Source organism: Oryctolagus cuniculus, chromosome 15, assembly GCF_964237555.1.
Source record: "Oryctolagus cuniculus chromosome 15, mOryCun1.1, whole genome shotgun sequence".
Lineage (NCBI taxonomy): Eukaryota > Metazoa > Chordata > Mammalia > Lagomorpha > Leporidae > Oryctolagus > Oryctolagus cuniculus.
This window is the reverse complement of record NC_091446.1, coordinates 35,481,043-35,503,607: the sequence shown is the minus strand read 5'-3', so window position 1 is coordinate 35,503,607 and position 22,565 is coordinate 35,481,043. Positions and strand designations below refer to the sequence as shown.

The 22,565-nt window shown below is 38.7% G+C and overlaps 1 protein-coding gene across 8 annotated transcripts in view; it reads left to right on the top strand.

The window, feature by feature from the left end:
• LOC138842990 (cytochrome P450 2C5-like) overlaps nucleotides 1-22,565 on the top strand; it is a 42,177-nt gene that overhangs the window by 1,763 nt on the left and 17,849 nt on the right. For 2 of the 8 annotated variants that reach the window (XM_070057561.1, XM_070057562.1), the window contains exons 1-7: nucleotides 1,542-1,805; nucleotides 3,610-3,772; nucleotides 3,968-4,117; nucleotides 8,308-8,468; nucleotides 9,767-9,943; nucleotides 15,170-15,302; nucleotides 16,740-16,927. In XM_070057561.1, the coding sequence (XP_069913662.1) occupies nucleotides 1,638-1,805; nucleotides 3,610-3,772; nucleotides 3,968-4,117; nucleotides 8,308-8,468; nucleotides 9,767-9,943; nucleotides 15,170-15,302; nucleotides 16,740-16,927 (1,140 nt within the window). In that variant the 5' untranslated portion in view covers nucleotides 1,542-1,637. Of the gene's footprint in view, nucleotides 1-1,516; nucleotides 1,806-3,609; nucleotides 3,773-3,967; nucleotides 4,118-8,307; nucleotides 8,469-9,766; nucleotides 9,944-15,169; nucleotides 15,303-16,739; nucleotides 16,928-18,480; nucleotides 18,565-21,387; nucleotides 21,894-22,565 lie in introns of those variants that run through there. The other 6 variants (XR_011382355.1, XM_070057558.1, XM_070057560.1 and 3 more) reach the window with 6 other exon arrangements.

Genomic DNA, 22,565 nt, shown 5'->3' with positions numbered 1-22,565 from the left:
TGGTTCTTTGAGCTGTGGGTCCACTGAATGATTTCCCTTCCTCTCCTCCTCTATTGCATCTGCAAGAGCATTCTTTCTATTATTTCCCTGAATTGCTGCATTATTTCACTTTTCATTTCAGACCATGACAGGCCCAAACCAACAGAATCATCCTTGGCTAGAGTTGATCTTGAGGTGAGGGTAGTTTTAGTTTCCCAAGAGTTTCCAGCAAATTCTCTGAGATTGTCTCTTCTCTTTTTGGCACCAACCAAGCTTTCCTCAACAGTGATTTAAAGTGAAGAACCCTGTCTTTTTCTGCTCATGTGAGCACATGTGATTTCTTTATCCTTGGAGTCAATTAAAGGACCTCCTATTGGGTGCGATGTCTGCTTTATTATGAACATAGTGTGTTGTTTATTGAGAGTAAATAATATTTTACCTTTCCTTTATTTGTTGAAGTTGTTCTGGAGGCTGCCTTTGTGTAGGACATAGTACACAAGATGGGAATCAGAAGATCTCATAGAAATCCCCCAGAATAGACAATGTGGCATATTCATTCAGCTGCTGCTTTTGACACAGGCATTCAATGCCAGAAGCTTGGGTTTGATTCCTGGCTTCACTGTTTGAGCTGGTTTATGCTAGTGCTATACCTGGGGTCAGCATATGATTTCTCAGCTCCTGGGGCCCTTGCACCCATGGGGTAAACCTGGATTGACTTCTGGGTTTCTGATTTCACCTGTCTCAGCCTTTGCTGTCATTGGAATTTGGGGGAGTGAACAAAGATACAGGAAATGATTCTCTAAGTCTGTTTACTCTCTCTCTTTTTCTCTCTCTCTTTCTGCCTTCCAATAAAGAAAAATAAAGTTTTAAAAGCTATATTAAAATGTATTTAAAGCAATTATCCAGACCAAATTGAACACAAAATCTCAAATTCCCTTCTGTGACTTGTGAGCTCTTTGACCCTGGCCAAGTCCTCTGTTGTCTATGAATCTCTATTGATTTGAAAAACAAAAACTAACATTCTCTGCTTTCTCGAGTTTTCCTTTTAAAATTTAATCATGGAAATCATGCCACTTGATTTACCTAGTGACTTGGTAATTGCTTTTGTTCAATAGGTATGGTTTATGGTTATTTTCTAATGTTTAGTTATCTATAATATTAGTAGAGTATATTAAATATTTGAAGAGCTGCCATCATTGAGTACTAAGTGCTTAATTTTTGACATAGCTTTAAGGCACATTAACATATATATTGTATATGCATATATATAATACATTGATATACAAGTCATAGCATACTGTGATTTCTTTAGTCATAAATTCTCTACTGGTCATTATAACACAGACATAGAATTTGGCATGATTTTGTTGTATCATAATTAATTCTGTATTATGACAGCACATTGAAAGGACCTGTTTTTTTTTTTTTTTAAATTACCAATACATGGGCACAGCCTAATATAATGAAATTACAATTTCCCGAGTGGGCACAGGAAACAAATTGATGGGACTATGTTGTTTTCATTTCTGTCATGGAGGCAAAGTCCACTCAGAAGAGAGGATAAAGTGCATCGTTGCTTGACCCATCAGAGAAGCATATTAGCAAGAGTGGCATAGAGCCTGTGCTTCCCAGCTCACAAGGATCCCAGAAAGAAGAGAATGGATCCAGTTGTGGTCCTGGTGTTGGGGCTCTGCTGTTTACTTCTCCTTTCACTCTGGAAGCAGAATTCCGGGAGGGGGAAGCTCCCTCCTGGCCCCACTCCTTTCCCCATCATTGGAAATATTCTCCAGATAGATGTTAAGGACATCAGCAGATCCCTAACTAAGGTAAGTATTCATTATGCTCCTCCTGTGGCATGCAAAGTGAAAATAGATAGACTCTTTTTAAAATAAAATCTATTCCTCGATGCACACTCTTATAACAGATGATTATAAATCAAAATGCTCCCTATAAGCTTTGATGCTTCTTCTACCAATTTCAGGAGTTGAGTAAAGAAATATTTAGGTCCCTGTAGATAGAATAAAAATAACTTAGTGACAAAAATCAGGAGTATGTGTTAGGGTCTGAAAAAGCCCACCGCCCGAGGAACGACTCCAAGAGACTTATCCTCTCATGCAACCAGCAAAGGGTTAAATTTATTGATCCAACATGTTGGGGCCCTCTGACAAGGACAGAGGAGCAGTGAGGAACTACAGCATAGGGTTTATAAAGGCAAAAACTGCAAAATCGGGAGGGGGGAGAGAATACACGGTTGCTAAGCGGTTGCTAAAATCTTACAATCAGCAATTATGATTTTAAGACATAGACAAATCACATCTTCATTATTAGCCCAGGTAACCCAGGTGCAACCTTTCTACTTTTAAGCTTGAGCAATCATGCTAGGGGGTTTTTGTGCGTTGCCAAGGGTGGTGTAGTGCACTGCTATTGTCCGACTATTTGAGATCATAGCTTCAGACCAGAGTCTCACGGTGGGGGGGGGGGTGCTTTCCCAGAATGCAGTCTCAAGTGCTCCAAAATGGAGTCCCTACTGTCAAGGTGCTACTTACTCTGTCTTATTTTCACAGCTGCACCAGGAAGGTTTAAACCTGTAAGCTTAAGCTTAACTTTTGACACCCACACATATACAATTTTTAATTCTTCATATGCTCACCTTCGTTGATTTCAGCCATATGCCTGAACATCAGTGATAAGTGAAGAGCTCCTGATAGAAATTTCATTCAAGAAATCATCTATTGTATTATACATTTGGTTTCTTTTTTCAGAATATCCATGAATCTTGAACTTCTCGGCAGAATCAATAAAAACTGGTATTAAGCTATGGGTTCTGGAGTAGTCTAGGTGAATGAAAGAAAGAAGTAAACATTCAGTGGCCAACTGGTGGCATCATAATTCTTTTAGATTCTGAGAAACCCTGCTGTGTGGCCTGGAATCTTACAGGGTAGAAGAAATTGTTCCTCCCTGGGATGCTGCTTGCATTGTCTTGTCCCTGCCTCTGGTGCTGCTGCTGCTGCTGCTGCTTCTTCTTCTTCTTCTTCTTCTTCTTCTTCTTCTTCTCCTTCTCCTTCTCCTTCTCCTTCTCCTTCTCTTCTTTCTCCTCCTCCTCTGGATGCTCCTCCTACTTTTCACCCCAACCTTTCCCTTGTCACCCCTCCCTCCTTCTCCTCCTCCTTTTCTTCCTTTTCCTCTTCTTCTCCTCTGTCTTGTTCTATTCTCTTCCTCATTCTTATTCTACTTCTTCAAGATTTATTTGATTTACTCAAAAGACAGAGTGACAGAAACATTGGACAGACAAAGCAAGAGATCTGGCCAGCATTGCAGCAAAGCCACTTGAGCCTCCTATTATGATGCCAGCTTCTTTATTTATAAAGTAGTGCAAATAAAGTTGTTCAGTGTATTATTTGAGAATTAAATGTAAACTGCATACCAACTACTTCTGCCAGCGTATGGTGCAACATAGGTCATTCAGGAGTGGCAGCCATAATAGTCACTATCATATTTAGTTATAAATAAAAATATTTGAATCCAAGGCAGAATAAAGAGACTACATAGACAATGCTAATTTCCATCTGAATCAGACACACTCTGCGGCTGACATGTAATTTCTTTGGTGATATTTATTTCTCTCCTCAGTTCTCAGAACGCTATGGCCCCGTGTTCACTGTGTATCTGGGCATGAAGCCCACTGTGGTGCTGCATGGATACGAGGCAGTGAAGGAAGCCCTGGTTGATCTTGGAGAGGAGTTTGCTGGAAGAGGCAGTGTGCCTATACTTGATAAAGTTAATAAGGGACTTGGTAAGTGTGTGTGTGTGTGTGTGTGTGTGTGTGTGAGTGTGTGTGTAACAGTGGTAATAGGGTGGAAATGATGGAAAACAGAGACTTCAAAAGCTCCCCAGAAGAGCTTGGCCATCTGTGTGGCTGCCTCATGTCAGCTTCTTCCTACTTGCTGGGATCTCCCTCCTTCCTAGTTTCTGTTTCTCATTCTGGCAGGAATCATTTTCAGCAATGCAAAAAGATGGAAGGAGATGCGACGCTTCTCGCTCATGACCCTGCGGAATTTCGGGATTGGGAAGAGGAGCATTGAGGACCGAGTTCAAGAGGAGCCCCGCTGCCTGGTGGAGGAGCTGAGAAAAACCAATGGTGGGTGACCCTTACCCCACATCGCTGACCTCACACTGCACCCTTAATATGCTGCGCTGGGAAACCTTGCAGTGTGGGTATAGCCTTCATCCTGAGGCCTGGTTGCTGCTCCCATGGTGGGAGGGGAAGTTTGGAGCAGAGAAGTGGGGAGTTTGTACGGATCTGGTTGTGTGTACAGCCTGGTTCTGAGTCTATTGTGGTTAGAAAAATAAACTTAATACTCTTCTGTCCCAAGCGGTTTCTATAATTTAAAAAAAAAAATTTTGACAGCAGAGTTAGACAGAGAGAGAGAGAGACAGAGAGAAAGGTCTTCCTTTTCTGTTGGTTCACCCCCCAAATTGCTGCCACAGCTGGCATGCTGCACAAATCCGAAGCCAGGATCCAGGTGCTTCCTCCTGGTCTCCTATGCGGGTTTATGGCCCAAACACTTGGGCCATCCTCTAGTGCCTTCCCGAGCCACAGCAGAGAGCTGGACTGGAAGAGGAGCAACCGGGACAGAATCCAATGCCCCAACTGGGACTAGAACCCAGGGTGCTGGTGCCAAAGGCAGAGAATTAGCCTAGTGAGCTGCAGTGCCAGCCAGGTTCTATAATTTGCAATCAGAAATCATGACTATAGTTTTTGAATGTAATTTCTGAAAGTATTGAAGAGCAATATTTTCCCCATAGACTGAATGCTGCTATCTATTGCAGAACATTTCATGGTGGAAACTTGGCAAATGCATATGGTGGCAAAGACCCATCAGCCTCTTAAGGGACAAGAACTGCCCCTCGTGGGCGTTCACATCTGCATGCTCAGCTTAACTGACATGTCTGAGGTTTCCCCAGGCCCGTGATTAGTGCTGGACACCAGTGGTGCTACGTGCAGATTGTCTCCCTAGGCAATTCCTAACAAAGTTCTTGTCACTTACTATGCTCTGTCATCCATATTTTTCTAAATTGCTGCCCCTTGTTGTGTCTACTTCCTTTATTGATTTAAATTTTGAGTAAATATATCCTGTAACATAATACACATACACTCTACCATAAAATGATTTATTTAACAAGATTTCCAGAGTTAAAATAGCTCTTAATTTCATTTTCCAAAGTAGAGAGTGTTTCTTTTCTACTTTGCTTTTCTCCTTCTAGTCTTTAGAATGTGAGTCAGAAATTGCGATTATAATTTTTCTACCACCACAAAGTCTACTACTCCATGATGTGTTGTTCACCATGTGTCTGATTATGAGCTCAGATAAAAATTTCCTTGTCTTATAATGCTCACTTCTAAGCAAAGTAAAAAACTAAAATTAGGTGTTTTATAAATAATACATAGGTACACACACAAATACCCAGGTCTCAACGTTTTCCAAATGATCCTCTACCTCCTTGAGGTAAAATAAAATTTCATCTAAAAACTTAGATTTCTGTACACGTTAAAAAGTTTTAAAAAAGTGTGATATAGAAACAACTAACTCAAGTCTCCTAATGTCCTATACCCCACCATGTATTGTGAATACCTCGATTCCAGACACACTTATTGGGGGGTACAGAGTGTCTATAGCTATTTATTTGGGAGAAATTTTCATATAATACTTGTTGATAACTTGATTATAACATTTGCATTACAGATCTCCCAGCTAAAATGAACACCTCTCTTGTATTTTCATTTCTTTACCTGTAAAATAATGGCTTAACTTATGGGTAAATTTTAAATTTTATTAAAACATCTTTTTTTGTTTGTTAGCATTGTATGGAACAATATGTTAGAATCTACTAAAAGGCAGCTTTGTTCAAGTATGTTAAATATGGAAAGCAATTAGAGATACTGGCTATTCCTTTCTTAAGAATTGATTTGTTGTTTTTCTTTAACATTGAAACTCATTTTAAAAAGACTCCAATTATTTTTTTTTTATTTTTGGCTTCCTTTTTCTGAGACATATGATTGAAATAACTCTTGTCCTGACGGTTGATGTACAATGTAATACTTTATCCATTTTAGTATTTTTTTTTGTTCTAGTACCATTGGTTGAACTCTGTAATTAACACACAATTATTCTTAGGTGTTTAAATTTAACTGAAAAGTGATATCTGTTAGGAATTTGGAAAACAGTATGCTGAGTGAAATAAGCCAATCCCAAAGGGACAAATAGCACTTGTTCTCCCTGATAGGTGACAACTAACTGAGCACCAAAAAGGAAACCTGTTAAAGTGAAATGAACACTATGAGAAATGGTGACTTGATCAGCCCTTGCCCTGACTGTTGATGAGCAACTTCATATGTTATCCCTCTTAGTATTTTTTTTGTTTGTTCTACTTAATACTTTTGGGTTGAATACTGTAATCAATACACAATTATTCTTAAGTGCTGAAAATTAACTGAAAAGTAATTGCTGTTAAACATAAGAGTGAGAATAAGAAAGGGAAGAGATGTGCAATTCGGGACATGCTCAAGCTGACTTACCTCAAACGGTAGAGTTAGAAACATACCAGGGGATTCCAATTCAATCCCATCTAGGTGGCATTTACCAATGCCATCTCACTAGTCCCAGTGATCAATTTCTGTTCACAATTGATCACAATGATAGGACTAAGAACCAAAGGGATCACATAAACAAGGCTAGTGTCTGCAAATACTAGCTGATAGAATAAAAAAGGGAGAGAATGATCCAACATGGGAAGTGAGATACACAGCAGACCCATAGAATGGTAGATGTCCTAAACAGCACTCTGGCCTAAGAATCAGCCCTTAAGGCATGTGGATCAGGCTGAAAAGCCCATGAGAGTATTTAAGGCATGGAAAGCCAAGACACTCTGGGGAAAAAAAAAAAAACCAAATGAAAGATCTCTGTGAGTGAGATCCCAGTGGAAAGAATGGGTCATCAAAGAAGGAGGTACCTTCCTCTGAAGGGAGGAGAGAACTTCCACTTTGACCATGGCCTTGTCTAAATATGATCAGAGTCACTGAACTCAGGGGGCTTCCATAGCCTTGGCAGCTCATGACAAGAGCCTAGGGTGCTTACTGATGCCATAAAAAAGAGTGTCAATTTGTTAAGTCAACAACAGGAGTCACTGTGCAATATTCCTCATGTAGGATCTTTGTCCTTAGTGTGCTGTACATTGAGATTTAATGCTATAACTAGTACTCAAACAGTATTTTTCACTTTATGTTTCTGTGTGGGAGCAAACTATTCAAATCTTTACTTAATGTGTGCTAAACTGATCCTCTGTATATAAAGAGAATCGAAAATTAAAAAAAAAATTGACACTTTACTCCTTTGAGTAAACAAATCCAAGTGAAACTTATTTTTTCCTTATTTATTTTTCAAAGTTTTCCTTTAAAGTGAAAGTCAAACATATAGATAAACACACAGAAAGAGCTCAGAGAGAGAGAGAGAGAGAGAGAGAGAGAGATCTCATCTACGAGTTCACTCCCCAGATTCCCACATAGCCAGGCCTTTAATGGAGCCAGAAGTGGGGTACTCAGTTAGATCTCCCACTTGAGTGGCATGAACTCAACTATTTGAACCATCACTTGATCTCTCCAAGAGTCTGAATTGTCAGGAAGTGGAGTTAGGAGTGGGGCCTAGTGTTGAACCCAGCACTCTATCTGGAATGCATTTTGTCTTCAATTGTGTCATAAGCATTAGACCAATAGCTTGCTTCTACTGGTCATTTTTTAGTTTTTTTTTCTCATATTATATGCATGCTTTGACATTTTTTCTTTAAAATACATGAATTTACCCATAAGCTGTCTCTTCAGTTCTTCCCTACTGGTTCAACACAACACATATTTTTTCATTATTTGTGACTATTCATTATTTTAGCTTTAAGAAGTTTCCTGGCCCACACTATTTTCTGCACACTATTTCAGTGCTTTATTGTCTGCAGACATTGCATAGGTAACTGATTCTAGTTTGAAAACTTGAATTATTAATTTTAAACTGTTTTCATTTTCCTTCTCAAATATCAGATCTCTTGTGATAAAAATGTGAACATAAAAACATTAAATGTGAATTGAGTATTAGAGAAATATCATTATTTAGCCAGCTGGGATGTAATGGTCAACTCAGGCTTACAGTAAAGCGATGTTTGATTTTATGTGTGCCATTTCTTTTTACTGTCACCGGAATTTGTAGGCAATTTGTAGGACAAAAATAATGTGCTTTATTTGTATATTTTAATGGTGTTTTAAAATTGTTTTCGATTCTTCAGCCTCACCCTGTGATCCCACCTTTATCCTGGGCTGTGCTCCCTGCAATGTGATCTGCTCCATTATTTTCCATAATCGCTTTGATTATAAAGATGAAGACTTTCTTAAACTGATGGAAAAATTAAATAAAAATGCTAGGCTTCTGAGCTCTCCGTGGTTGCAGGTGAGAGTGAGATCTTTTGTTCCTGAGAAACCATTTATGTTCCTTTATCCGACAGGTGAAAAGATCTACATGGACCAAGATGTGAAGAGAAAGTTCATAGAGTACAGTCCCAGTAGAGCTGATGCCACAGAACACTGTGAAAGATGATGGAAACTTTTGGTCAGTGCTGTGGCTAAATAGGCTAATTCTCTACCTTGTGGCGCTGGCACATGGGGTTCTAGTCCCGGTCGGGGCCCGGATTCTGTCCTGTTGCCCCTCTTCCAGGCCAACTCTCTGCTGTCACCCAGGAGTGCAGTGGAGGATGGCCCAAGTGCTTGGGCCCTGCACCCTACGGGAGACCAGGATAATCACCTGGCTCCTGCCTTCGATCAGCACAGTGTGCAGGTCGCAGCGCGCTGGCGGTAGCGGCCATTGAGGGTGAACCAATGGCAAAAGGAAGACCTTTCTCTCTGTCTCTCTCTCTCACTGTCCACTCTGCCTGTCAAAAAAAAAAAAAAAAAAAGATGATGGAAACTTTTATTAGCACACAAGGAAACGAGTGTCCAAATACTGGGCTAGTGTTTGTGTTCATTATCTTCTTGTCCAATGATTTTTCCACTAAACTCCAAGCCCTATTTCTATAAAAGCGCTTTGATGACTGGACAAAGAATGTCTTTGTCAATGAATGTATATCCATGTCCTTTTATTCTTAAAATACTTATTTATTTGAAAGGCAGAATCAAAGAAAGAGTGAGAAAGAGAAAGAGAAAGAGAGAGAGAGAGAGAGAGAGAGAGAGAGAGAGAAAAGATCTTCCATCTGCTGGTTCACCTTCTGAATGCCCCAAAAACCAGGGTTAGGCAAGGCAGCTGCGAGGAACCAGGAACATAAGTGCTTGAGCCATCACAGATTGCCTCTCAGGCCCAGTGGCAGGAAGTGGAGTAGTTAAGAATTAACGGAGCACACCATGTGGGATGCTGGCATTCACTGCAGTGGGATTACCTGCTGGATGACAATGCTCTGATTTCCTATTATATTTCAATTTCGTAGCAAAGCATTTAGGTAAAAAAATAAAATTCATATAAAGAAGATTTTACACTATAAAAATTATGTATGATTTTGGGAAATGACTTTCATCTTTAATTTTCTTGTCAGACTACTCTCCTTCAATATGTCTATCAGCATACAGAACTACCACACATTTACAATAGAAGTTTTCCCATAATGATGGACACCATATTTTGTTCATATTTATAGCTATAACTCCTCAATAGGGTATATATGTATATATAATTCAACAAATCATTGTTTTCTGTTTTAGGTCTGCAATAATTTTCCTGCTCTTATGGATTACTTCCCAGGAATTCATACGACATTTTTAAAGAATAGTGATTATACAAAAAATTTTATTATGGAGAAAGTGAAAGAACACCAAAAATCCCTGGATGTTAACAGTCCTCGGGACTTTATTGATTGTTTCTTGATCAAAATGGAGCAGGTAAGTTGTTCACAACAGTTCATTATGTTATTTCTTGTACATTTTGAGGTTCATTGAATAATTTTGTATCTACAAGGGATGTTAAAATGGTCAGACTAGTTTGACAAGCACTTTACATATCATATAAATGAACTGCAAATAGCATAAAAATATTAGAGTATTCATATAAAGTTTGTGGAAATAAAGAATTAAAAGGTAAGTTTATTTTGGTCTAAAAATGGAAGCTTGTGATTTTTTAAAATAATGTACATTTTCATAAATGTTTTGAAGACACATAATGTAAAATTAAATTGTTAAATGGTTAGAATATCTGGGACTTGCTCTTTAGATGAAAAGAATCTACCCAAGGAGGAACATAATGCACATCTCAGGTGACTTGAAAACAATTACAACTAAAAATCACCGACTATCATGCTGTAATATGAAGTGACATCATCACTGAGCAAGTGTAAGGGAGAGGGGAACATAGCTTAGCCTGGGAGGGATTTATGCATATCTTGCATATTGAAAGAGGTTTTAGAAATCTGCAGTGTAGGACAGGAGAGGGAATTTCAGGTGGAGTGAGTGGTGTCTGTGGAGGTGTTTAGTGTGCAGTGGGAAAGAGTAGGTGGAAGGAAGACAAAGACTTAGCTCACTATAACACAGTAAGTTGTGCAGAGGTGGAGAGAGAGGTTGGTGTCTGGCAGGCACCTGAGTTGCTGATTTCCAGCTTCTTTCCATTGTGGTCCAAGAAGATGCATGGTATGATTTCTATTCTTTTGAATTTGCTGAGATTACTTTATGGCCTATTATGTGTTCAGTCATAGAGTAGGTTCCATGTAATGCTGAGAAATATGTGTAGTCTTCAAGTGTAGGACGAAAAGTTCTGTAGATATAAGTTAGATATATTTGGGCTATAGTGTCGATTAAATTTGCTGTTTCCTTGTTGATCTTCTGTCTGGTTGATTTGTCTCTATCTAAAAATGGAATATTTAAGTCCCCCAGTACTACTGTACTGCAGTCCATGTCTCCCTTTAAGTTCCTTAACATATCTTTTAAATAACCTGGTGCCCTGTAGTTAGGTACGTATACGTTTATAATAGTTACATCTTCCTGTTGAATGATCCTTTAATCATTATATAGTGCCCCTCTTTGTCTCTCTTAACATTTTTTGTGTTAAAGTTTATTTTGTGTGATATTACGATGGCTATGCCAGCTCTTTTTTGGATTCTGTGGCATGGAATATCTTTTTTCAACCTTTCACTTTCAGTCTGCATGCATCTTTGTTGGAAAGATGTGTTTCTTGTAAGCAGCAAATAGATGGGTTTTGTTTTTTAATCCATTCAGCTACTCTGGGTCTTTTAACTGGATAGTTGAGGCCATTTACATTCAATGTGGCTATTGATAAGTAGTGACTTTGCCCTGCCATTTTCCAAAGATATTTCTACTTTGAAGAAGATATTCATACTTTGAACTTCCTGTGATCTTTTTTTAAAAAGACTTTATTCATTTTTATTTGAGAGGTAGATTTATAGACAGTGAGAGGGAGAGACAGAGAGAAAGGTCTTCCATGCATTGGTGCATTCACCAAATGGCCGCAATGGCCAGAGCTACACCGATCCGAAGCCAGGAGCGAGGTGCCTCCTCCCAGTCTCCCACGTGGGTGCAAGGACCTAAGGACATGGACCATCCTCTACTGCTTTCCCAGTCATAGCGGAGACTGGATGGGAAGAGCATCAACCTGGACTAGAACCAGTGCCCATATGGGATGCTGGTGCTGCAGGTGGAAGATTAAACTAGTGCGCTAGGGTGCCGGCTCCACTTCCTGTGATCTTTTACTGAGAGATTTTCTTCCTTTACCTTCTTTGTACTGATGGCCGTGTTTCTGTGTTTCTGTGTGTAACACATCTTTAAGCACCTTTTGCAGGATTGGATGAGTGGTGACAAATTCTTTCAATTTCTGTTTGCTATGAAAGGTCTTTGTTTCACCTTAATTCACAAATGAGAGCTTTGCAGGATATAATATTCTTGGATGACTGTTTTTTTTTCTCTTAGGACTTGGGCTATATCTCGCCATTCTTTTATAGACTGCAGGGTTTCTGATGAGAAGTCTACTGAGAGTCTAATTGGAGATCCTCTGAGAGTAATCTGGCATTTCTTTCTTCCACATCTTAGAATCTTTTCTTTATGTTTCACTGCGGTGAGTTTGATTGCAATGTGTTGTGGCAAGGATCTTTTCTGTTCATGTCTATTGGGAGCTCTGTGTGCTTCCTGTACTTGGACATCTCTCTCCAAATCCAAAAATCTGCTAGTATTTCACTAAAAAGGCCTTCTAATCCTTTCTCTCTCTCCATGCCTTCAGGAACTCCCAGAATCCGAATGGTGGGTTTTATTATAGTATCCTGTAGATTCCCTACAATGTTTTTTAGATTTCTAATTTCCTCTTCTTGTCTTTGATCTGACTGTATACTTTCCTGTGCTCTGTCACTTTCAAATAGAAGTAATAATACTTCCTTTTTATTTTTATTGCATTTATTTCTTTTTCATGTGTAATTTTTCTGGCTAGACCTTCTAGGGCTATGCTGAAAGGCAGTTGTGAAAGTACAGTTCCTTGGTGGATTTTTTTCCTCCATTATTTCATAGAACAAGATTTTAAGCTTGAAGAAATTATTAAGATTCAGTTTTGTAATTTTTAATATGTCATATCAATATAAGGAAGCTTCCTTCTATTTGTAATTTTCAGAGATTTTTTATCATGCACAGCATTTAAATTTTCAAGTACTTTTTAAAAGATTTATTTATTTATTTGAAAGAGTTACAGAGAGAGAGAAGGAGAGGCAGAGAGGGAGAGAGAGAAGTCTTCCATCCACTGGTTCATTCCCCAATTGGCTGCAATGGCCAGTGCTGTGCCAATGCGTAGCCAGGAAACAGGAGCCTCCTTGGGGTCTCCCACATGGATGCAGGGGCCCAAGGACTTGGTCCATCTTCTACTGCTTTCCTTGGCCATAACAGAGAGCTGAAGTGGAAGTGGAGCCTCCGGGTCTAGAACTGGCACCCATATGGGATGCCGGCAGTGCAGGCTAGGGCTTTAACACACTGTGCCACAGAGCCAACCCCTCAAGGACTTTTTAAAAAAGCTGTTGAGATAATTTTATCTCATTCTAAAAATTTTGTTTTTATACTTATTGCTTTTCTTTAAACCATCCATGCATATCTTCGGTAAATTCCACTGGATCAGGACATGTAATCCACAAAGATATTTAAACTGCACCAAAATATGCATAACAGAAAAGTTGTATTGATTATTTTTAATGTAATGTCAGCTGACATTAAGCACATTCACTTTGTTTTGTAACTGTCACCACCATTCATGCCAGAATTATTTTATACTACAAAACAGAAACTTCATATCCATTACATAGTAATTATTTACACCCCAGTCTCTGCCAACATATCATTCTACCTCTGCCTCCTGGAATTTGGCTATTTTAGTGACTGGCTTTTCCTACTTGGCATAGTGTTATTGTTATTGTTATTATACACTGTATCTTTTTATATTATCTCTAGTAACACATTTGTGATTCTACTATCATAATTTTTATTTAAAGTCACATAGAAACAAAGCACTTATATTCAAAATTTAATAATATTAGTTTTACCAGTACCTGTATAGTTACTCTTACTAGGAATATTTATCTCTTAATAAGACTTTTACTTGTTGTCCTGTGTCCATTTATTTCAATGTGAAAGCTGAATCCCCTTAATATTTCTTGCATGAAAAATTTACTGTGAAGAGATCACTATAAGATTGCTTTAATCTGGAATGTCTTAATTTCTGCTTTTCTATGGAAGGTTATATCTTTCCCAAGGAATAGGATTCTTGTTTGACACTGTTTTTGTGTCAGCACCTTAAATAGATCATTTCACCAATTTCTTTTTCTTAAAAAATATTTATTGATTGATTTGAAAGACAGAGGCACAGACAAGAGAGGAAGGAGCAAAGAGAGAGAAAACCTTCATCTGTAGGTTCACTCCTAACATGGTGCAAGGCCGGAGCTGAGCCAGGCAGAAGACAGGAGACAAGAGCTTCATCTAGGTCTCCCACGTGGGTGCAGGAGTCCAAGTACTCATGCCATCTTCCACTGCTTTCCTGGGCACATTAGCAGTGGAGCACTCACAGTGTGTGAGAACTCCATGTAATTAGACATTTAGCTCTGGCATCAGCACTACTCCTGTTCTCTCCTTCATCTGTGGGCACAGTGAACGTCTCAGGTCTGTCTTCATGACCACAGCCTCTCTTCACCTCGTACCTCCTGATTCATTCCTGTGCCTGTCCCAGTCCATCTTGCCAGTTGCCTCCCTTCTGGACACAGTGGTGCTGACCTCATCTTTTCTTGAGGAACCCATTGTCATTCTAGGTTTTGCTGCCATATCTGCTTTGCACGATTTTGATTTCTTAATGAATCTGCAAGTAACATTTATTCCATATCAATTTTTGACAGGAGAAGAGAATTACAGACTCTTATTTTGGGCTTATACTACATTTCATGATGCTCCTAATATACTAATAGATTTATTCATTGAGACTGTGCTTGTGTACAATTAAGAGATAATTTCTTTTTCTTAATTTTTTTTAACTTTTATTTAATGAATATAAATTTCCAAAGTACATCTTACGGATTGCAATGGCTTCTCCCCCCCCCCATAACTTCCCTCCCACCCACAACCCTCCCCTTTCCCGCTCCCTCTCCCCTTCCATTCACATCAAGATTCATTTTCAATTCTTAATAATGGCTTAAACCACAGGTTGAGTCTATTTATCTCAAATGCAAATTGTCTCAAGTTGAGCAGGCATGGCAATACTAGAATATTTTGTACATAGACTCTTATTCTATTAATTAAATGTTCCTCTCCCAAGATGATGTCTGTTTTGTCTCAAAAGTGTTTTCATCACAAAGGAGAAAACAGGCTTCTGTTTGCCTCCTTTTGTGAATTATTCATGACATACCTCACTGAAGCATCTCATAATGGGATTTTTATGCAAGAACTAAGTAAGCGGGTAGTCAATGAGTTTGATGTCACCTTTTCTGTAGTCTACCATATCCAACAGCATGTCGTCTTAATATGGCACTTTCAGTTTTCCCTGTTATCTTTCTTCTTTTTTAAAAAATAATGTGAGTTATTTTGGATTTAGTGTAATAAAAATGCTGGCAAATAATTTGTTAAATTGCACCAAATCACTCTTAGGAAACCCATTTGGAGTTCACTCTGGAAAGCTTGGTAATCGCTGTGTCTGATTTGTTTGGAGCTGGGACTGAGACAACGAGCACAACACTGAGATACTCCCTCCTGCTCCTGCTGAAGCACCCCGAGGTCACAGGTACGACTCAGTGAGCAGCAAAGTGCATTCAGGAGAGAAGCTGGGGAGCCTTGGCTACTGTCCTTCCCCTGGTTTGTGCTAGAGGAGTCTCACTGCTTAAAAACTTCTGTGCCAACAACTGTACTCTGGGCAGTGTAGTAATCAGAATAAAACAGGCCAACATGGTACAGTGCGGGAAGAGATCAGAGAGAAGTGCAGACAGCATGGCTGGAGGAAGAGCAGTGATGTTCAAGGGCTGTGCTGGATCTCATGGGAGTGATGTGTGGTAGGCACTGCATGGCATTTTCTTTTCATAACAAAAAGACTCCATGAGGAGTAGGTATAGTCTTGCTGCTACCTTTCCTCATTCTGACAATTCAGTGCTCTAATGCAGGGAAAAGGACAAGGAAGCTTTTCTTATTGAAGCCCAACCTGAAATTCAGTGAGGCTTCCTTAGGTAATTCCAGTGTGAGTAGCTTTCTGAAAGTTTAGATGCATAAGACAGTTAGAAGATGCACCCAAAATAATTGGAATAGGAGAGATCATTAATTTGAAACATCTATCTCAGCATGAGAAATAAATCTAACCATGAAATAGAAAATTGTGAATTGAAAAATGGTGTTAAATTGAATCCAAGAAGGTAATAACATCTGAACACATAGAATTTTCTCACCAGGAAACTATATGTGCTCAGAATGATGAAAAAAAAATGAATGCTGATATAACCAAAATGTGTGGTCTGCATATATCCTGCTATCCTGCTAAGTGGAGTGACTGCTGTGTTTGCCTGTCATGATGGGCATGTGTGTATATGAGATAGAGATGTAGAAGAAATTTCTCATATGTCTTATGAGGAAATAATTAACTATATGTTAGAATCAGTAATAAAGAAATAGACATTTTTAAGAAACATGATTATGAATTGCAGGAATGCTCAAAATGGCTACATTTGCGAAGTAGGAGGATGATAAGAGTATCCTTCCAAATTAATACACATTCCAAAATATGCAAATACATATACACACTCTAAAAGCTAAAAATAATATGTTTTAACACACAAACACACATACACACAAACACCGGATGTAATTCAATTAAAGCCCCATTCATTTCCAAATTTAAATTTGATTTCTGTTTTCCCTTTTGCAAAGGCAGTGTTTTCTTGATTTAATTATATTCTGGATTTTTGGGGAGAAACACTTAATTACTTCTATTTATGTCAGTTTCATGTGTGCCCTTTAAATGGCCCTCTATGTATTAATATATCATAATAGTAATTTTTAGGAGAGTGCACTGTATATTTTAATATAGTAACTCATATTTCCAGGTGTATTTCTGGGCTTATAGCTTATAATTCTGTAGAAATACCTTCAAGAAGGTTCATGAAACCCTAAATTGTTATGACAACTGTGCCACTTTTCTCATTTTCCCCATTATTTCTTACTTGTGTCTTATCAGCTAAAGTGCAGGAGGAGATTGAGCGTGTGATTGGCAGACACCGGAGCCCCTGCATGCAGGACAGGAGCTGCATGCCCTACATGGATGCCGTAGTACATGAGATCCAGAGATACATTGACCTGCTCCCCTATAACCTGCCCCATGCAGTTACCCGAGACATTAAATTCAGAAACTACTTTATCCCTAAGGTAATCTTGTTTCTTTTACATTGAACCTCAGTGCTCTTAAACTTCTCCCCCTCAGTGTGGTTCCAGTCCCCTGCCAACATCATGTGATTTTCTTATTCTGATGATCTTATACCCAGCACGATTCATTGTTAGTAATTTATCTGTATATTATCCTGCTATCTGGGTTAATGGCTTTTATGTGTTATTTTCCAATTCTTGTGTCTTTAACTTTTCTTAAAAATGTATTTATTTGAAATCAGAGTGACAGAGAATGAGGGAGTGACAGATATTTTTCCATCCATTGGAATAATTGTACCCATCCCCAAATGGGTACAACAGCTAGATCTGGTACAGGGAACACCCTGGTCTCCCATGTGGTTGGCAAGTGTCCAAGTACTTAGGCCACCTTTTGCTATCTTTTCAGGTGCATTAGCAGGAAGCTGGATTTGGAAGCTTAGGACAGCCAGGATTTGACTGACATTATGCTATGGGATGCCAGGGTCCCAGGAGGTGGTTTAAACTGCTGAGCCACTGTCAGTCGTCTCAATTTCTCATCATTGTATTATTGCACTGGCTAGGATTCCAGGATAGCATTTATCAGAATTGTTGATAGCAGAAAACCTTGATTCATCCCAGATTTTTAGGAAAGGGTGGAGTTTTAATACCTTAGTATTGAGAATGATGTTTTAATTAGATTTTAGTAGATAATATTTATAAGATTAGAAAAGCTTGCCCTTTTCTTATTTATGTAAATTTTTCTCAAGAATTCATCTATAATTATACCAAATTCAAAATGTATAATTGGCTTCATTTTCCTCATATAATACCTGTATTATAAGTAAATATCTGTATTATAATTGGATTTGAATTAAAATATATTGTTTTGGACTATAGTATTTATATTCATAACAGACTTTGTTCTGTTATTACCTCCTTAAGAATTTTCAGATTTTTTTATAACAACTTAATGGTAGACTCATAAAATTTATGTGAGAAACATTTCTCTAACATGGTTCTGTTTTATTAATTTTTAATTTTTAATTAGTTTTTAACAGATTCAACGTGATTTGTAGATATAATTCTTAGAACATAATGATACCCCTTCCTTCCTCTATCCCTCCTTCATGGCTTTCCCTCCCTCTCTCCTTCCTTTTCCCCTTCCTTCCTTCCTTCCTTCCTTCCTTCCTTCCTTCCTTCCTTCCTTCCTTCCTTCCTTTCTTTCTTGTTTTTGATATAACACACTTTAAATTTACATTATAATAAAAGGCTCAATACTTTACCAAGTAAGTTTAACTGGTGAAAAGTGAAAAGACCCTGATTCAGTGGGAACAGACAATGGCTATAAAAATTGAACGGGGACATGACCATTTCACCCATATAGTGTAAATTTTAGAGTCATCACAGATCATAAAACTATTGTAGTATAATATTATTGCCGCACATACCTTCCCCCGCCCCCACCTCAGCCTGCCCCAATCTTCTTGTTCTGGCCTTAATTGTACCCTTGTAATAACTAAGTTCTGGTGGAATCAGATCTGCCTTCATCCAGAAAAAATTCTTCTCTCTGCTACCAGGTAGCGTGAAGGATGTAACTAACACTTCCTGCACTGATTCATAGGCCCTAAGGAGATGTGAACACAGTTGCAAATTGATGGTAGGTGTTAGATGATCTTTCTATGGTTCACATATTTCTGGTATCTTGAGAGCGATGTTCATCTTAACACCTTTACAATGGCTTCTGACACCTTTTTATTTTTTGGTATATTTTTAGGATTTCTAGCTACTATGTTACAAGCTACTCTACTTGAATTCAGGATATATAATTGTTAAAATAAAAATTTATGTAACTAAAGTTGTATTTTCATGGGGAAAATGGATGGATAAGCACGCAATTATTAATGTCATCCTGTGGAAAACGTGAAATTTCTGACTTTAGCAGGAGGTGATATGGCTTGTCATGCTGATGACAGATTTAGTATAAGGGTTAGGATTTCAGTCCACTCTGTTTCAGCAAAGGATACAGTGAAAAAAGACTTCTGTTTCTTGCTATTAGAGGCTGAGGATAATATCATTGAGACATGTTTCTTCCTCTTTAATGAACAAAATGGAAAGTAGAGGGAGGAATGTGTTAGGGGACCTGGTGCAGTGGAGTGTTGTACTGGCTGGATGATACGCATTCCTCAGGCTCACCCTGTGCCTGATGTCTTTAGAGGGTTTAATGCTCCAAGGGTGTTCCAAGCCCCTCATTCCCTCTGCACAGGGCAGTGTGGTGTAGAAATCTGCAACACACGTGGATGAGTCTAATCTCTCACAAATCAGTGGAGTGATTTCTTCCACCATGGGCTAGGGCCACTGATCTCAGTGGAGGTAATGGTTTAGGACAGGAGTTAGCAAACATTTTTTATAATTGCCCAGATAGAAAACATGCTTTATTTTCCATGCTGTGGGTGTTCTGGGATTGCCTTTTAGCAGAGTAGTCTTTGCTAGTTTATTTTCCTTTGGTAAATTCCAAGGAGTGAGATGGCTGGGTTGTATAGTAGGGTTATATTTAGGTTTCTGAGGAATCTCCAGACTGACTCCATAGTGGCTTTACCAGTTTGCATTCCCACCAGCAGTGAGTTAGTGTCCCTTTTCCCCCCACATCCTCGCCAGCATCTGTTGTAGGTAGATTTCTGTATGTGAGCCATTCTCACATACAGAAGGTGAGGTGAAACCTCATTGTGGTTTTGATTTGCATTTCCCTGATTGCTAGTGATCCTGAACATTTTTTCGTGTGTCTGTTGGCCATTTGGATTTCCGCTTTTGAAAAATGTCTATTGAGGTCCTTGGCCCATCTCTTAAGTGGGTTGTTTGTTTTGATGTTGTGGAGTTTCTTGATCTCTTTGTAGATTCTGGTTATCAACTCTTTATCTGTTGCATAGTTTGCATATATTTTTCCCATTCTGTTGGTTGCCTCTTCACTTTCCTGACTGTTTCTTTTGCAGTACAGAAACTTCTCAATTTGATGCAATCCCAAATGTTAATTTTGGCTTTGACTGCCTGTGCTTCTGGGGTATTTTCGAAGAAGTCTTTGCCACTACCTATATCTCGCAGGGTTTCACAAAAAAGCTGTCTGCACCTTAATGTTTATTGCAGCTCAATTCACAATAGCTAAGACCTAGAATCAACCCAAATGCCCATCAACAGTAGACTGGATAAAGAAATTATGGGACATGTACTCTATAGAATACTATATAGCAGTACAAAAACAATGAAATCCGGTCATTTGCAACAAAATGGAGGAATCTGGAACACATCATGCTGAGTGAAATCAGCCAGTCCCAGTAGGACCAATACCATATGTTCTCCCTGATCGGTGACAACTAACCGAGCACCAAAAAGGAAACCTGGTGAAATAAAATGGACACTCTGAGAAACAGTAACTTGATCGGCCCTTGTCCTGACTGTTGATTACAACTTAATACTTTATCCCTTTAAGTATTTTTTTTGTTTTTCTTCTTAATACTATTGGTTGAACTCTGTAATTAACACACAATTGTTCTTAGGTGTTTAAATTTAACTAAAAAGTGATCCCTGTTAAATATAAGAGTGGGAATAAGAGAGGGAGGAGATGTACAATTTGGGACATGCTCAAGCTGACTTGCCCCAAATGGTGGAGATAGAATTGTGCCAGGGGGTTCCAATACAATCCCATCAAGGTTGCATGTACCAATGCCATCTCACTAGCCCAAGTGATCAATTTCAGTTCATAATTGATCATAATGATAGGTCTAAGAGTCCTAGGGATCACATAAACAAGACGAGTGTCAGCTAATACTAACTGATAGAATAAAAAATGGAGAGAATGCTCCAACATGGGAATTGGGATACACAGGAGATTCATAGAATGGCAGATGTCCTAAATAGCACTCTGGCCTTGGATTCAGCCCTTAAGGCATTTGGATCTTGCTGAAGAGGCCACGAGAGTATTTTAGGCATGGAAAGCCAAGACATTCTGGAAAAACAAACAAACAATCAAACAAAACAACAACAACAAAACAAACCTAAATGAAAGATCTCTGCGAGTAAGTTCCCAGTAGAAAGAACAGCCATCAAAGAAGGAAGTACCTTTCTCTGAAGGGAGGAGTGAACCTCCACTTTGACAATGACCTTGTCTAAATAAGATAGAAGTGGGCAAACTCAAAAGGCTTCCATACCTTTGGCAACTCATGACTAGAGCCTAGGGAGATTACTTACGGAATAAACAAGAGTCATTTTGTTAAGTCAACAACAGGAGTCATTGTACACTTACTCCTCATGTAGGATCTCTGTCCTTGATGTGTTGTTCAATGTGAATTAATGCTTAACTCGTACTGAAACAGTATTTTACACTTTATGTTCTGTGTGGGTGCAAGCTGTTGAAATCTTTACTTAATATATGCTAAATTGATCTTCTGTATATATTTATTTATTTTTTTTAATTTATTTTTTTTTTTTTACAGGTAGAGTGGACAGTGAGAGAGAGAGACAGAGAGAAAGGTCTTCCTTCGCCGTTGGTTCACCCTCCAATGGCTGCCGCGGCTGGCGCGCTGCAGCCGGCGCACCGCGCTGATCCGATGGCAGGAGCCAGGAGCCAGGTGCTTTTCCTGGTCTCCCATGGGGTGCAGGGCCCAAGCACCTGGGCCATCCTCCACTGCACTCCCTGGCCACAGCAGAGGGCTGGCCTGGAAGAGGGGCAACCGGGACAGAATCCGGCGCCCTGACCGGGACTAGAACCCGGTGTGCCGGCGCCGCTAGGCGGAGGATTAGCCTAGTGAGCCGCGGCGCCGGCCGATCTTCTGTATATAAAGATAATTGAAAATGAATTTTCATGTGAATGGAATGGGAGAGGGAGCAGAATTTGGGAGGGTTGAGGGCGGGAGGGAAGTTAAGGGGGGGAAAAAGCCATTGAAATCCATAAGCTGTACTTAGGAAATTTATATTTGCTAAATAAAAGTTAAAAAAAGAATAGTAGTCTTTGATAATGTGTAAATGAATGAGGATACTTTTTTCAATTTTTATAGAAACTGAAATTTATGTATCTTGTAGTTTTCTTGCATCAAGAGTATTATTTTGGCTCTTTTCAATTTAATCAGTCTTATCTCTCAGACCATAGAAAAACAGGGGGGATACTGGAATTGTGAATGTTGTTTAGTGATGACATTACTGTCCAGTAAAACTATCTGCAATAATGTTTGGTCTATTTGGGGATTTGTGTCCTAGCTGAACAAAGTTTGCCTGTACAAGGTGTCAAAAATTTCCCCTTACCTTTCTCTAGAAGTTTTATTGCTTTAGCTCTTATGTTTAGACAAGTTGCTCATTTCAAATTGATTCATATTTATGGTATAATGATTATGCTTCATTTTTTACTTTATAAATGTCCAATTATTTTAGTAATGTTTATTGAAAATACATTTATATCTTCATTTTTTATTTTATAAATTGTAATATATATAAATATATATGTATGCACATATATATATACTTCAAAAAGTGTGTGGAAAATGAAAGCAAAAGATAATGTACATTTTCCATGAACTTTTTGAAGACACTTGAACTTTCATCTATGACATATAACTTAGGACTGGTTATGACAATTCAACTTCCTAAATATCCCCCCAACAATGTTAGCTATGATTGA